This window comes from Crocodylus porosus, unplaced genomic scaffold, assembly GCF_001723895.1.
Source record: "Crocodylus porosus isolate Cpor-Errol unplaced genomic scaffold, CroPor_comp1, whole genome shotgun sequence".
In the NCBI taxonomy this organism is placed as follows: domain Eukaryota; kingdom Metazoa; phylum Chordata; order Crocodylia; family Crocodylidae; genus Crocodylus; species Crocodylus porosus.
This window is the reverse complement of record NW_017728931.1, coordinates 85,062,872-85,079,976: the sequence shown is the minus strand read 5'-3', so window position 1 is coordinate 85,079,976 and position 17,105 is coordinate 85,062,872. Positions and strand designations below refer to the sequence as shown.

At 42.8% G+C, this 17,105-nt stretch overlaps 1 protein-coding gene across 3 annotated transcripts in view; it reads right to left on the bottom strand.

The window, feature by feature from the left end:
• FAM19A2 (family with sequence similarity 19 member A2, C-C motif chemokine like) overlaps positions 1 to 17,105 on the bottom strand; it is a 109,619-nt gene that overhangs the window by 37,042 nt on the left and 55,472 nt on the right. For 2 of the 3 annotated variants that reach the window (XM_019543320.1, XM_019543322.1), the window contains exons 2-3: positions 2,042 to 2,194; positions 949 to 1,073 (exon numbers count right to left, since the gene is read on the bottom strand). In XM_019543320.1, the coding sequence (XP_019398865.1) occupies positions 949 to 1,073; positions 2,042 to 2,194 (278 nt within the window). Of the gene's footprint in view, positions 1 to 742; positions 782 to 948; positions 1,074 to 2,041; positions 2,195 to 17,105 lie in introns of all 3 variants that reach the window. The other variant, XM_019543319.1, reaches the window with a different exon arrangement.

Below are 17,105 nucleotides of genomic sequence, written 5' to 3'. Positions count from 1 at the left end.
TCTTTAGTGTCTACAAATGGCATAGAGGCCCCATCTAAAAGAAACACACACAAACAAACACAATAATTTATATGGTAACCAATTAAGGGCTTGGTCCTGCAAAATATTATTAAATAACTTCAAGTACAGGAGCAGTCTCATAGCAACTCACATGGGCATGTCTGCTTGAATGATGGATATTTAAATTGTCTCACAAGGTTGAGTTGACCTTACTGGTGTTTGAAGTTGAGGTTTTGAGAAGTCTAGATACTTACGGCTTAAGTTATCTAAGGAAATTTGTTATCCTTCTACTTTTGTTAGCAAATAAAAAGTTTCAGATTCCCCAAATTTACTTTGTTTTCTGTAAATTGTACATGATGTTAGATAGATTTCTTCTAATGCAATTTTGAAACAACAATATAAAAAGTGTCAGATGCAAAAAGGAACCTTAATAAAATGTTTTAGTAATTCTCAATCTTACAAGACATAAAGCACCAGAAGATTGTTCTGTAATGACAGTAAATACATACCATATTCATCAGTTTCTATGTAGAAACCTGGTAATTCTGTGTAACTAATAAAAATGCATTTGTTTTACACCTTGTAAACCAATGTCTTGTGAATCTGGAACATTAACATGGGCTTAGCAGGATGTGAAGGATTTTTGCAGCCAGTCATGGAGGGAAACACCTATCAAATGTTATATAAATTGTCATTATTGTTTAATGAGAAACGGGTTGATTGTATTCTCTTTATTGCTCACCTGAGGATGACAGGAATAATGAATACTATGATCAATCATCTGCAAAGTAAACTGTGATAAGCATGAAGGCCCAGGAAAGCCCAATGTCGATATAACTCTCTACCCACCTCACTATTCTTCCATCCTGTTTCCTTTTCAGTGTTTCCAAGTTAGTCTGGATTTGCATGTTAGCTGGTGGTAAAAAGTTAACTTGGTACTGTACCTACCCTAGTTGTTTTCACTTTATTCCCAGAAGAACAGCTCCATCCTTTCCGATCTGGAAGAACTTTACATTCTTCCCCTTCAAGACATGGCTGCATGTGGCACCACCATTTCTGTTCCACTATCGAAGCTACAGGAGGGGAAAACATAGATATTTATATATTCACAGAATGGCTGCATTAATGTGTCATTAATATACAGCATTTATTTTAGTCTCCCTCAAAATCTTAGGATAAATTTACTGGCTGATATCTACATTTTAATTTGCATGTGAGTCAGAATCTTTCTAAATAAAATAAGACTATTTATGAAAGGTTCTGTGTAATGAATTTATATTTATTTAAATTTATGTTACTTCAAGTACTAATTTCACAGCATTCCTTTGCCATCACTGTATTTTCTTAGCCAGCTAGGTTTCTAAGTTTTGCAGTAGATTTCTGTGGCTTAAGTTAGTATATTTTGTTTGTACATGCTGATTAAATTTATTCCCCAAAGATGACTTATTTATAGCTTCCATGATGGCCAACAACAACAGCTCTGGGTGATACAACTCTGATCCTCTGTCAGAGAAAGAGAAGTATAAAATAGCCCAATATTTACCCAAATACTATCTCATGTGAGATTAAAGTACAATATTAATATTGCATTATAGATGGAATTGGCTAAGACTGATAATGCGCCAAAAATATATACATATAGTTCAGATTGTTATTTTCTTTGTTGCAAAATAATATATGAATAACATGCAAGACAGCAGTATGCAAAACTGATATGCTGATGTAGCATTAGCACAAACACTTTTAATTAAATGAAACTGATATGACACTAAGGGTACTCTTAGTTAGATCAAGGTTTGTTTCTCAGGAGGTCTCTTTCACAGGCTTCTAATAATTTGATTTAGTGTTTCCGTAGAGTAATAGTAAATAATTAATTTTTCATATCTTCTTCTCCCATTCATCCTGGGTGTACATTTCATAACTCAGAATCCTTCACACCATTTTTAAAGAATGCTGGCTTAAGGGAAAGTCTCAGTGTTCACACTGAGTTACAAAACCCACTAAAAAATGCAACAAAATGAAGGAATAGAAGAAGTCGCACCATCAACACAAGAAGGAGCTGCTCGAGTGGTACCTGCTACCTGCCCTGGAAAGCAGGAGCACTTGACTGTCTGTGACCTTTCTTCTATCTTGTTCTTATTACAACATCTGTGGAGTGCCACCACCTCACAGGTTCCAGTTTTAACATGGTGAGCTGTGCAAACAAGAAGAAGATGATGATGGTGATAACATTCCTAAGTACCAAGTTTTTTTAATTAGAAATACATTAAATTTAGCTCTATAAAGGAATCTGCCATGCATGAAACTAGAATTACGATGATGCTAGCACTCTAATGCAAAGTTGAATTCTTTTCTAAATGTAGTATAAGTAACTCATGCAGAAAACTCCTGGTGAGGTAAGAACAATTAGAGAAGAATGTATACTGAAGTATTTCACTGAAGCAAGCAAAGACATTATCAAGGTATAATAAAAATGTATCCATTTCTCAAATTTATTACATACTTTTGTCTCTTTATAAAAGTTAATAAAACCTATTTTCTTAGTGTGAGATCCTAAAATAAAAGTTTTCCAACATTAAAATACCCATATGTACTATACTACATATACTTTATGTACATACAATACCCATATGTACATATGCTCTTTTGGAATCCGTATGTACTATTGATAGAATCTAATAATAGAATCCAGGTATAGAATCTAATTATTGGAGGACTGCTTTGAATTTGTCCCCCTCCCACTGCAACAGCAAGGAAAATAAATCTGAGGGATCGGGTAACCCCTTGCCCTCTGCACACACCCCCAACTTCCTTCCTCTTCAGCCCTTTCCTCCTATCCTTTCTTGGACCCCGCTTTCCCTGAGCACAGCAAAGTGAGAGGCAAATCTGAGAACACTGACCTTGAAATAAACGTGCCTATAATAATTTGCATATAGGCAAATTACTATGGGTACCCATAGACTTAGTCCATCCAGAATTGCTGCAATTTACCTTTTATGAAATTGCTGCAGGTTTAAGTGCAGGTGCTCTTTACACACACTTTCAAGCAGAAGTTTTGTACCTTTTTATATATAGCACAATCTATGCACGATATTAATCCAAAGCCAAAAGACTCATGATTTACCATATGCTACATTAGGCTGGGCCCCACCAGAGTCAACAGCATTTCAAGCTATAGTAACCCCAAAGCTCAGCAGTGCTCAGTGTGTGTGTGTGCATAGTCTAGATAAACCCCCGCCACCCCCAAAATCCATGATTAAAGGGAAGAGGAAGATTAGTGAGAGCAATAAACCAGATCTGCAAAGAGAAAGAAGATGGGAAGAAGCAAGAGACGGAGTGGCAGGTAATCTACACCTGAGAATAAGATCAGTAGTAACAGGGGAAGGAGAACAGAGAAATCAGACAATGAATAGACATAAAATTATAGAAAAAAATATTGTTTGAAATGTTGAATATTAAAGTAGAACATCTGAATAGCCCGGTCACCTTTCCTAACTGGAAGTCTTGGGAAATTTCATATTGGAGCCAAGAAGGTTATGAGGATTTTTGGAAGACGTATGTGGCAGTAGGTGAGAAAGAACTGAAAGGGATGTTTTATTGCAGGGGAAAAGACAAGATGTGGGCACACTAGAAGGAAGCAACAGGCTACAATTGGACCTAGACAGGTTACAAGGGTGGGTGGATGAGAATAGGATAGGATTCAACACAGACAAGTGCAAAGTGATGCACCTGGGGAGGAACAACCGGCACCATACCTACAGGTTGGGAACGCCCCTCTTGTCAGCACAGAGGTGGAAAAGAATCTTGGAGTCATCATTGACTCCAAGATGAACATGGCTGGAAGACACCTCGGAAGATCATTGAGTCCAGCCCCCTGCCCGAAGGGCAGGAAGTCAGCTGGGGTCATAGGATCCCAGCAAGATAAGCATCCAATTTGCTCCTGAAGGTGTTCAATTTAGGTGCTTGAACCACCTCTGATGACAGGCTGTTCCAGACCTTGGGGGCTCGGAGAGTAAAGAAATTCTTCCTTATGTCCAGCCTGAAACAGTCTTGCAGTAGTTTATGACTGTTTGACCTTGCCATCCCTTGGGGAGCTCTGGTGAACAAGTGTTCCCCCAGATACTGGTGGTCACCCCTGAAACTTATAGGTGGCCATTAGATCACCCCTGAGCCTGCACTTTTCCAGGCTAAAGAGCCCCATGGCTCTCAGCCTCTTGTCATAAGGTCTGTTTTCCTGACCTCTGATCATGCACATGGCTCTTCTCTGGACTCTCTCAAGCTTCTCCACATCCTTTTTGAATTGTGAAGCCCAAAACTGGATACAGTACTCCAGCTGCAGCCTCACCAAGGCCGAGTATAAGGGGAGAATGACGTCCCAGGATTTGCTTGAGAAGCATCTATGGATGCAAGCCAGTGTTTTGGTCACTTTACTAGCTGCAGCATCACATTGCAGGTTCATGTTCATCTTGTGGTCAATGATGACCCCCAAGTCTCTTTCGTCTGTAGTGCTAGCCAGAGTAGCACTGCTGAGCCTATAAGGATACTACAGGTTTTCCTTCCCAAGGTGGAGAACCTTGCATTTTTCAGTGTTAAACACCACCAGGTTCTCATCTCCTCATTTGCTGAGCCTGTCCAGGTCAGCCTGGATCACTCACCTGTCTTCTGGTGTGGATGCTTTGCCCCAAAGTTTGTTATCATCGGTGAACTTGGCCAGTCCACTTCTGACTCCAATGTCCACATCATTAATGAAGATGTTGAAAAATATGGGTCCAAGGACAGAGCCAAGGGGGACCCCACTGGTCACAGGGCACCATGATGATTGACTTTCATCAATTACTACCCTCTGGGTCCGACCATGGAGCCAATTTCCGAGCTAGTGGATCATGGTGGACCCAAGGCCACAATTGGCCAGTTTCGCCAAGAGGTGATCATGGGATACCAGATCAAAGGCTTTTTGAAGTCAAGATATATGATATCAATCTCTTCTCCTTTGTCCAGGTGACAGGTCACCTGGGCATAAAAGGAAATGAGATTGGTCAAGCAAGACCTACCCGCAACAAACCCGTGCTGTCTATCCCTCAGGATGTTGGCATCAGCCAGTCCATTAAGGATGGCCTCTTTAATAAAGTTTTTTAAGATCTTCCCCGGGATAAAAGTCAGGCTGATAGACCTATATTTTGCCAGATCCACTATCCTCCCTTTCTTGAAGATAAGCACCACATTGGCCTTCTTCCAGTCTTCGGGCACTACACCAGAGCACAAGGAGTTCTCAAAGATCCAAGGGAAGTGGTGCTGGCTCCTACCCTGGGGGTCTTTAAGAAGAGGCTTGATGCCTACCTGGATTGAGCCATTTGAAGTCGTTTGAGTCATTTGAAGTTCCACAAGGTCCCTTCTGACCCTACTTCTATGATTCTATGATCTGTGCCAGAGGTTGGGCTATGATGCTCACCAGCTCCTTGAGTACTTTGGGGAGTAGAATGTCAGGGCCAGCTGACTTGAAGGTATCCAGCCTCTCAAGGTGTTCCTTTATGACACCAGGATTGATGGAGGGCAGGGGATCTCCCTCACCCAGACCTCCCTGTCCCGTGGTGGGCATGGGCATCCCATGGGATTGACGAAAGACCAATGCAAAGTACCCATTTAATAGGTTGGCTTTTTCCTGGGCATCAATTATCCCATCTGATTCAGCAGGGGTCCAATGTTGCCCTCACTTTTCCTCCAGTTCCCCACATATCTGAAAAAGGACTTTTTATTGTCCTTGATGCTTGAGGCTAGTTGGAGTTCAGTTGCAGCCTTGGCTTTCTGGGTTTGCTCCCTGCAGGACCAGACCAGTGCAGAATAATCCTCCTTGGAGATGAATCCCATCTTCCATCCTTTGTAGGCCTTTCTTTTTAGCATCAGAAGGTCCGCTAGATCCTTGGAGAGCCAGGGGGCCTGCTGTCCCCTCTTGATGCCTTTCCTCTGAGTTGGAATCAAATTAGCTTGTGCACTGAGGATCACTCCCTTGAGGAGCAACCACTCTTCTTGAACTCCCCTCCCCCTGGGGTCATGGTTCCTTAAGGCCTCACTGACAAGCCTCCTGAGCTTGTCAAAGTCAGCTTTCCTGAAGTCAAGGACTTCCGTGTTGCTGACTGACTTGCCAGCTTTACGGTGGATGGTGAAGGTGATCAGCTCATGGTCACTGTCACCCAGCTTCCCATCAATCACTAGGTTGCCGATTAGGTCATCTCCAGTAGCCAGCACCAGGTTGAGCAGCGCTTTACCTCTTGTTGGCCCATCTTGAGTCAGGTAGAGGTCATCCACGCATGATAGGAAGCTTTGAGACTGCACAGATTTTGATGAGTGATCCTCCCGTGAGATGTCCAGGTAGTTGAAGTCACCCATGACAACCATGGTCATTTGAATCAATCCTCTCACCCCCTGATGCCTCTATTTCCATTTTTACTGACTGGCTTTCTTGCCTGCATTGCATGCCAGCCTCTGTATTCTTTACTATTCCCTCCATCCAGGAACAGCACACACACACACCAACTGCATGTGCTTCCTCAGTCTGACAAAGGGTTTTTCAACCCAAAAGCTTGCTAAGATATATTTCTGTTCATCTGCTAAAACATACCAGATTAGACTGACCTAATGGAAAGGACCTTGTCAGCCAGTTCCATGTCCTTAGACCAACACCCCTAGCACCTGACTGGAAGGACACAGGGCCCTGGGCACATCTAAGCCCCAGGGCTGGGGCTGGCAGGAAGAGTTCTCTGGCAGCTGCTGGAGAAAAAGCTCCTGCAGGAGATGAAAGAAAGGCTGTGTCACAGTTTGGCTGCCTGAGATGCTGCTGGTGCTACTGTGCTAGTGCTCACTAAGTTATTTTTTCTACCTGTTGTTATTTAAAGTAGTGGACCAGACTGAGACTGTAGGGGAGGAGGAAGCCTCATTTGGGGCACACTACCATGTCATGTAGAGGCCCCAGCACCAGTGAAGGCACGCCTTAACACACGCACAGTGTCACCAACCCATGTCACGAGTTTTGCTTGTCAGCAGCATGAGGTGAAACCCCTAAATCTATCCCAGAAACCCTTAAATCTATCTCCTTGAAACTTGGCAATCTTCATGGCCTCAGAAGGGATTACCATCCCTGCAAGTTTTATCTGAATCAGGCAAGAAAGTTATAGGCAGTTTCATGCTTCCCCATTATAGCTTATGGCCGAATCGTTGAAACAGTGAAACAGTTTCAACGAAAGGAAACAGAACAGTGGTTTGGAAACAAATGAAACTCAAAACAGCACTGTCCTGTTGAAATGGAAGTCAAAATGGAATGATGCTGTTTTGCACAGCCTTACTGGCCACATATTGCTGGTATACTATACGCTACAGATATGAAGGGAAAGGACACAGGGTGGTGTAGTGCCAAGAAATACTGGAGCATGTTATCTGCAGGAAAGAGGGACTCTTACAGTACTGATGCCTATGGTCCTTCTCAAATAAAGCTAGATATATAGAGGAGCAGCAGAGACAGGAAAGGATAAGAAGAAGATGTTAATTCAGAATGTATGCAGTGGAGGAGCTACCACAAAAAGGAAGAGCCAGGAAGGAAGAGAGTGAAATTCAGTAGGCAAAGTGGTGCAGCTGGCAACAGAAGAGGGAAGACAAGGAAAGACAAGTGGAACAAGTGACTCTGAGACAGATGAGAGCAAAGAGAAAGAGGAGAGAACAATACAGGAAGAATAAGGTGGAGTAAGGATAGAGCAGGAGAAAGACGAAGAGTCAATTGGGAAAAGAAAAAAATCACATTCTATGAAGTTTAGAAAAAAGAAGACAGATAAAGAGAGAGAGGGGGAGAGAGAGAGATTGATAAAAAACTCACTGGAGCTAATTTGGCCTAGGTCAAATGAAGAGGGGAAAGCTGAGGGGAGAAGCTTAAAGGTGCAGGAGAGGGGAAAAGGGGATCTTTCTTAAATGTTAAAGCAATAAAATAACTGTCAAAGACTATAGGGATGCAAAGAGGGGGAGGATTAGAGCCAATGGCATCAAGCGGCAACATAGAAGACTCGTAAGGTGGTAGAGATATGCAATTTAAATGGATAAGCATGACTTTATGTATTGCATCTATAAATGTCAGAGGTGTGTTATCAAGGAAGAGGTGGGATAAGATTATGCCAATAATGAGTGGGGTAAAGGCAGGCATAATATGTTTGCAGGAGTATAGAATCCCATGACAGAGGGATTACAAGCGTTTTGAAAAGATATGGGGATGGGGACCATTGTGATGATCAGAGTTGGCTGCAAACCAAGTAGCTAGTGTCGCAATTTTGCTCAAATGTAAGGAAGTGGAAGTGTGGCAAGTGCAAGCGATTGTAGAAGGGAGACTGCAATGGATGGTGATGGAGCTTGAAAAGAAAGTGTTAGAGATTTCTAATTTATACACAGTAGCCGAAATGGAAGGAAAGATTGCCCCGAGAGGGACTGTGTCATTTTTTTTAGGACAATCGATAGGAACTGTGACTTAATGTATGAAATGGTGTTGTATGGGTTAATACCCAAAGGACTGCGAGGCTGCTTCAGCACACTGTAATTAGAGCACATTGGAGCAGGCTCAATCAATCACGTAATTACCATACTCCAGCAGATTCCAATATGACATGTATCAGCATTCCCATGCTGAAAAATGGTGGCGGGGGCACTTTAACTAAAGCTTGTTGGAAGAGCTTTATTTAAAGCACCCCAACTGCCATGTTTCAGTGCCAGGACGCTGATACATGTGAAGCTCCAGGCACTTTAATTAGAGCAGCTCACAGAGCCACTCTAATTAAAGCACCCACTCCCATTCCTGAAGCATGTGTATAAACCCACAGAGACTGAGAACCATACTACTTTGTGTAATGGTAGCGATATGGAAGGTGAGAAACCCACTGTTATTCAAGGGACTGGCTGGCTTTCACCAGAACAGAGTGTTAGGAGTTATGTATGGAAATATTATGTGGATCAAGAGGCTGCCAAGATGGGAAAAGAGAAGGCAGAGATGAGATAGAGGAAAGAGGCACAGCAGTGTTTCTTCCAAAAGGGCAAAGAGACAGAGTGAAAATTATTACTCCTTCCTGGGTTGGAGAGTTTTAGGAGAGGTTAGTGCATTAATGGTGAAAAGGGGTATAATAAGAGCAAGCTACTGTTGTAGGTGGAGGTTGTCAAGTTTTGTGTTAATGTAGTTTCTTTTAGTTCTTTTGTAATAGAAAAAAGGTTCCCTTTAATATGTCTACCAAATATGGGCCATGTGTTTTATAATCACAATCAGTGTTGTCTGCATTTAATTTAATTTCTTTTGATTTTCATTGCTGAGTACATGCTGCTTTTGGCAGCAGTTTAATAATAGATACTGTATCTAATGAGGTTTCCCTGTATGCAAATATAAGATGGGGTGCTTTTTTCTCAATGCTGATTAGGGGGGAAACCTTATCCTGTATTCAAGTAAATATAGTATGTACCAGGAACACAGACTCTCTCGCTTCCCTGTCTGTCACAAACACCAGGGTTACTATATCCATACAAAGATACCTAAAATGGAAAAATAAATTAATAAAAATTTGAGGAGGCTTTCTTCATGGTTCTACAGGACTGGGTTTTTTTCACAGGTTGTTCTAACCTTCTGTCTCTTCCTTGCATCATATTCCACTATATAAGAACCTGTAACCACTGTAATACAACCTTCCTTTGATTGAGCAGCCACTACTTATCAGCTTGGATCGTGAATGTTAAGCTTTGGCCCCTTTAATTACTTGGAGCATCTTCCTATGTATAATGGATGAATTCCAAAGTATGAATTCCCTATATATATATAAAATATCAAAGATATATATCTTTGATATTTTAAATGTGGAATTTGTCTGCCTTCTCTGCTGTGTTTTTATATCCATGTTGGACTGATATTCTAGATTCATAGATTCCAGGGTTGGAAGGGACCTCAGTGGGCCATCTAGCCAAGCCCTGCCCCTGGCAGGCAAGAAAAGGGTCACCAAACCTGGGATCATGTGATCTCAGCAAGGTGCCTATCCAGTCTCATCTTTAAGACCCCCAAGGATGGGGCAAACACCAACCCCCTTGGAAGCCCATTTCAGATCCTGGCAACCCTGATTGTGAAGAACTTTTTTCTAATGCCCAGTCTAAACCTACTCTCAAATAGCTTATGGCCATTGTTTCTTGTTATTGCAGGGGGTGGCCTGCTAAACAGATCATCGCCTACTTTGTGTTGCTCCCTCCTTATGAACTTATATGCCGCCACAAGGTTCAACCTTCTCTTGAAAAAAGAAGGCAGACAAAGAGAGAGAGGGCTCAACCTTCTCTTGAAGAGGCTGAAAAGGTTAAGGTCCCTTAGCCTTTCATCATAAGGCCTTCCCTGGAGGCCTCCAATTAGACAAGTGGCTCTTCTTTGGATCCTCTCCAGGTTGTCTGCATCCTGCTTGAACTGCAGCGTCCAGAATTGGACACAGTACTCCAGCTGCGGCCTGACCAGTGCCGCATAGAGAGGCAGAATCACCTCCCTGGACCTGTTTGTGATGCACCTACAGATGCACAAGGTGCGATTGGCTCTGCTGACTACTTCATCACATTGATGACTCATGTTCATCCTGGAGTCAACAGTGACTCCAAGATCTCCTTCTGCCTCAGTGGTGCTGAGAAGTTCACCCCCCAGCCTACAGGTATGATGGCAGTTTTTCCTCCCTAGGTGGAGCACATATTTCATCAATCATGTCAGGGGCTTACAGTGAAGAGTCATAAAAATGGGATGATCCTCTAATCATAGAAGCACGCTTGGACAAACAGTTGTCTACCACCCAGAAGGACCATTCTTTCAAGGTAAGCTGGTAACTTGGTAAAGGGTCAACTGTGTGGGGATCCTGATCTGATGAGGGGGAAGACAGGGCAGTCAGCTGATAAAGGAGAACAGAACTTTCAACCTTTAAAAGTGTCTCTTACTGGCTGTTCCAGAGAAGAGAGAGAGAGGGAGAGAGAGACTCCAGCATCCTCTTCCACGTGCAGGAGTTCAGGGACAGAGGAAGGACTCTGACCTCTTGAAAGACCCTGAACCAAATTCCAAAGAACGCTCCAGAGAGCTAAGAAAACTGAGATCGGAACAGCAGGTCAATGTTTTATTATTTTATTTAGATTTTCATTTTTCTTTTCCTCTTTAAATTAAAGAGTAATTGCTTTATAAAGCCTTTTACAAAGCTTGTGTTCTATGTGCTTCAACTATCGCATATCCTTAGAGAGGTAAACTGTAAACCAGACCTAAGTCTTAGCTACCATGAGCCTTTCAGATAGCACAGGATAGACATCTAAAAAATAAATACATGAATTCACACAAGGCCTATGCAGTTTGACTTCAGGGTCTCTGTAGATGGACATCTACAGTCCCAGTGGCTGGGCATCCAAAGTTAGAGGCACTTTAGATGAGAAAGAAGCATGCAAAATAAGCATGTGAAGCAATGGGTGCAAGAGGAGGAAGCAAGACTCCCTGTCTGTCCTTCAGGTCTTTCTCTGTAGGAAAATCAGGAGCAAGAACAGGCAAATTCTAATACCTCCAAGACTAGGGACAGACATTACACATAAACTGGTTGAAATGATCAGAAACTGGTTTAAAGCTATAACAGAACAGATATTCAGTACACATAAACCAGTTTAAAAATGGCTGAAACTGGTTTGAGACAAACTTGGTTGAATGTAGTAACTAATTTGGCTCGAACCAGTTTTATTCAATGTCTGTTCTAGATCCCTTCCTGGTTTAAGTTAAATCAGACTCCCCCAGCATCCTGGCATGCTCTCTGGGCTGAGTACTCTGCTCCACCCCAGCAGGGCTGGCCCTGCCCCTCTGCTTCCCAGCCTGAGCGGAAACACGCAGGTGCAGGAGTCTGGTCAGGGAGGGGGTTAATTCCCCACTCTCTCTCACTGGCAGGGACCTGAGCTGAGTCTGCTGGACTCTTCCCCCTCACTGCTGCAGCAGTGGGGCACCATGGTTCCCCTCTGCCTCAGGGGCCATGGTGCCCCACTGCTGCAGCAGTGAGGGCAGACTCCCTCTACCCCCACTGGCAGCCGGGTCTGCCTGCTGTCATCACTGTGCTCACTCCCTGCCATGGAATAGGCCCCCTGCTGCTCCCTCTACCAGATGCCAGAGGGAGGAGAAATAACCGTGCCCCCATACTCCACAAGGGGCCCTGTCTGGCCATGCCCCAGCCCTGCCACTGCAGCAGAAGGGGGCAGGGCCTTTGTTGGGACCAGCAGCCCCTGTCATAATTTTGGCCAGTGCAAGCCCCTTCCCAGCAGGGTGCTGTGTTGCAGGCTGGCAGAATTGGGGGGGCAGGGGGCGGGAGGTGCACATGGCAGCACTAGCTTTCAGAGGGCCAGAGCCCTGCAAGCCCCACCCCCAGTGCCATCACACTCTGCAGAAGCTCTGTCAGCCCTGCAGCACAGCCGCCACTGGGAAGAGGCTCTGGGGACAGGGGCTGCTGTCTCATTCACCGTAGCTTCTCTGTCACGGCTCTAGTGGCTGGGTAGGGGTGGGGAAGGGGCCAGACACTGCCTGCAGTACCACTGGGGGGGGCCAGGGAATGGGGTTCCCCACTCTGCCCCCAGGGGCACCACAGCTGGGTCTGCCTGGCCCTGCTGCAGCCGTTGCTCGGTCTGCATTCAGGGCAGTATCCGGCGGAATAAGCACCCCCCTACTGGGAGGGGGCTGGCCCCAAGAGCAGACCAAGTGGTGGCTGCAGACTGAGCAGCAGACAAACTCGGTCTGAGCTCGGGGCCAGTCTGCTCCCAGCAGGAGGTGGCATATTCTGCCGGATAATGTATTCTGCCAGGTGTATTTTGTCTGTGCTTGGGGCAGTGTCCAGCACCATATGCTCCATCCTGCCAGGAAGGGGCTTGCACTCCCCAACATTATGACAGGGGCTGCTGTCCCCAGCAAAGGCCCTTCCCCCTCCCACTGCAGCAGTGGGGCGAAGGCACAGCCAAGCAGAGCCCCTTTGGTGGGAGGGGGCAATGACAGAGGCGGACGAGACAGCAGGGACCTATAGCAGGGAGCAAGCATGGTGGTGACAGTGGGCAGACCCAACAACCAGTGGGGGTAGAAGGGAGACTAACTCTCCTCCATGCGCCCCTCTCCCTCAAGAGCCATGGTGCCTCACTTTTGCAGCAGTGAGGAGGGAGCACCCAAAAGACCCAGCTTGGGTCCCTGCCAATGTGACAGAGAGGGGAGAATTAAACCCTACCCTGGCCAGTTCAGCCTGGTCTGGCCATGCCCCCCCCAGCACCTGGACTGAGAAACTGTAGGCATGTGCCTGCATTTCCTCAGTCCAGAGAGAATGTTTGTCCTGTTACAAACTGTTTCAGCCTAGCCAGGTTAGGCTAGCCTGCAAAGGTTGAATCAATTCAGGCTCCAGCATTCTGAATGTCTGTTCCTAGGGTGCACCCCCATGAGTAGGAACATGCATTTCCCCAGGGACAAACATCAGTGGTACAATATGTGCACATATGCTTTTGTGCATGGCACATTGCCCCAGGTTGGGTAGGGAAGGCTGGGGCCAGTATCTGTGGTGATCCAGCAGCAGGGAGCCTGGCCAGCAGCTAGAGCATGGCTCAGGCTAGCCAGGTTCCAGTTTCAGGCAGCACACACTGCCACCACTGCACCACCCCACTTTTTTTAGGTGCAGGTTTTTTTGACTGTGTCAAAAAAGAACTCTGCGCTGCAAATTAGTAGTGTAGGGAACACCTACATGTGCAGCATGTGTGGTGTACATCATCACAGAGGGGTCTGCAGCACTGCATATCTCATGTGCACGCTTGTCTGGATGCACCTCAAGAGTGCAAGGACAACTATTGTAAACAGTCCCTGTATAATGACTTCATTGTCTCTCTGCCCATGCAGCTGCTTATGGGCATCTCGCAATCTGGCTCTTAAAGCGGAGAAACAGAAGCTACTGTTTACAATATAACATTCAAGAAAGGATAGATTTTTCACTAATGCAAAGCCAGCTGAACACTTTTTGAACATTTTGATCAATCAGTTTCTTTAAATTTCTGTTTTAGCACAATACTGTGTGTCAGGTTGGATTATGTTCTATCATATCATCCATGTTACAAAGAAATTAACACCATGTGACTGATCCAAACTGAGTCAGTCATATTGTGGCACACTGACATTTGATCCATCAAATCAGAAGTTCAAGAGATTTCAACTTTTGAAATACTGCACTTCAGTATGCATTTATTTATTTTACAAGTTTTAACATATTTTTAAATCAATGGAGAAGGATGTTGTTTACATTAATCAACAGGCACCATTATGAAAATTTAGTGAGTTATGTTATACCAGTACCCAATTCTTCTTTGAGCAGATATTTGTAGGCTTTTTCGTGTAAAGTAGTCAGAGTGAAAATTACTTTAAATCCCTTTGCAAACAATTAAATGAGTTAATACTGGTTCAAAGAATCATATTGTTTTTCTGGACATAATATTTCTTATATAAAGTATAGTACTATATACAAGAGTATATATCATACCACAGTATTAAGTATATATATTATATAATGCTATATATCTTTATATAGCATATTTATTCTATTAGATACCCTTTCTGAAAAAAATATGTTAATTTTATTATAATAGGTAATTATGCATTTCATACTGTCACATGCTAACACAAATTCTTTTACTGGTCTTGACATAAGATGCACTGAAAATCTGACACTGAATCTGTAAAGGAAAGTAAATTTACTGACAAGTTGTGAATGTGTTCCTGCTTATTTTTCTTTCCATTAGATTTAAGACCTTATTTGTATTCTGATTTGTCTCATTGATTCTGAAATTTTGTTTGTCTCTTCACTCTTCTCTTTAATAGTTTTACACAGCTTGACTGGCTCTCTCGAGACTCCGTATTACACCTTCTAAGCAGAAATAAAGCATCACCTACATGCACCAATAGTCATCTAAAATGCAAGCTAGTTAGTGGATTTAGTTTGCTGTAAAATGCTTTGAGGAAAAAAAATTGTGCTGAAACAAAAACTTTTCAAAGGCAGCTAATTTCTCACTTTGTGGTCATTAGAGAGAGAAAATGGGGTATTTTTAAGACTTTTATGCCAAAGTAATCTAATTAAATGTAACAGTCATTTAAATTTATGAATGGAATGGAAAGGCATTTCAGAGGCCATTGTAATATGTGAAGACTGGATTAGGGCTAAAAATTAATTAAATGCCCTTGTTAGTGTTGCAGACTCTTTAGTGAAGTTTGTCTAATTTTGGGGGGAGGGTAAACAAAAATAAAACTCTTCAGAAAATATTAATACAGCATTTAAGCACAATAAAAATCTAAGACAACTATCCTCTGGTTTCTGTTTACCATCTAGAATTTACTGTGAATATTCCTTGCAAGGAAATGGAGGGATTTCAGTGCCTTGTGCTATCAAATAATTAAGTTTCAGTGCAGTAAGTACAATATCTGTCACATTCATGTGAAGTGAAAGCTTCTATGCAGTAGATAAAGGATTTCCCTCAACCTAATACAAATTAACCTTATTAAACCATTGAACCATTCCAAACTGAGATAATATTTTATGAGATTCATATTTGGGATTGTCTCTTCTCATAGCATAGACTTCAAAGCATATGCCTTGCTTTTCTAAAGATGTTTTGGAATCTGAATGTCATTAGTGGAATTCTTCAGACAATCATGATTCAGAAGTCTAGCATAAGGACTTAATCCTGCAAATTTTACTAATGTGACTAATCCTTATTGAAGACAAGAATGATAACCCAGGTAAGTGAGTATTGCATAATCAGGTCCTGCAGTATGTGCGTATACATAGCATGAAATGTTTCTCTAGTAATTACATATAAGAATTCTGAAATACATTACAATACTATGTAACATTAAAGTGCTATATGGAAAGCAGAAATAATTGTACCCGGAATGACAATTAATTTGCCTTTACAGTTAAAGATGTGCATGCAAATAAGGTTAGGTAACAATTTATTTAATAGTGGTCTTTAAAGATATGTATACTTTCTACACCATCCTGCTTACACATGCAAGAAAGTCATGTATCTTTGAAAAGTTAGTTTTTCACAAAGGTCAGATGAAAGTGATATCATTAGGATTTGCATGCATGCATTTTATGGCAAAAACATACATTTTGTGATTTTTTTATGTCCATCATTAACACTCTGGATTAGCGAAAGTCATTGTGAAGATGTAATATGCAAATCACATATATTACAAATGAGAACAGGTGACCTACTGAACTTCATTCTGCATTATTATTATCACTTATTTGTATTACAGAGACATCTTCAGATCCAGTCAAGTCTGGCTCCCATTATGCTAGGTACTAGGTATGTCTACACATGTGATTCATGCATGTGAATAAACTCTGGAGCTTATTACTCCAAAGTTCTTTGCTCCCAGATATGCCATTTGAATGTGCACCCAGAAGCAAAAAACTCCTGAGTATATTGCTTTGGAGTTTATTTATGTGCAGCATGTGGAGCCCAGTTAGAACATCCCAGGCTGGCAGGTGGCTGGCTGAGGCGCATGGCCAGCTCAGGCAGCGTTTACATGTGCGCTGCTGTGTGTGAAAAACTCTGCAGCAGGGTAGTATTTGTATTTATAAGTACTATCCTGCTATGGAGTTTATTAGTTTTGTGGACCCTAATAGAGGCATATGTGTAGATGCCAAAATATTTACTGCACAATTAATTAGTCAACTGCACAGTAAACATCTTGTGTAGACATGTCTGCTATCTAGACACAGACTAGAAGACAATCCCTATCTTCGAGACCATATAATCTTGCCTAGAAGTGCACATCAGCTTAATGCAAAATGATCACAGTGTATGAATCTCAGCTTGTATACAAATTTTGCAGGCTAATTATAGAATCGGGGCTTAGCTAAAATAAGAGGCAACAGCAAGTGACATGAACAAAACTGGGGGGCAGGTGGGGGGGAAGTAGAAACTTCATTTTTTCTGTGAAATTTCATTCCAGTATCTAAAATGAAGTCAGGCTTCCCTGACTCCTAATGGGCAAAACATCCTATTTGACTTATTGTGGTGATCTTGTACTTCAA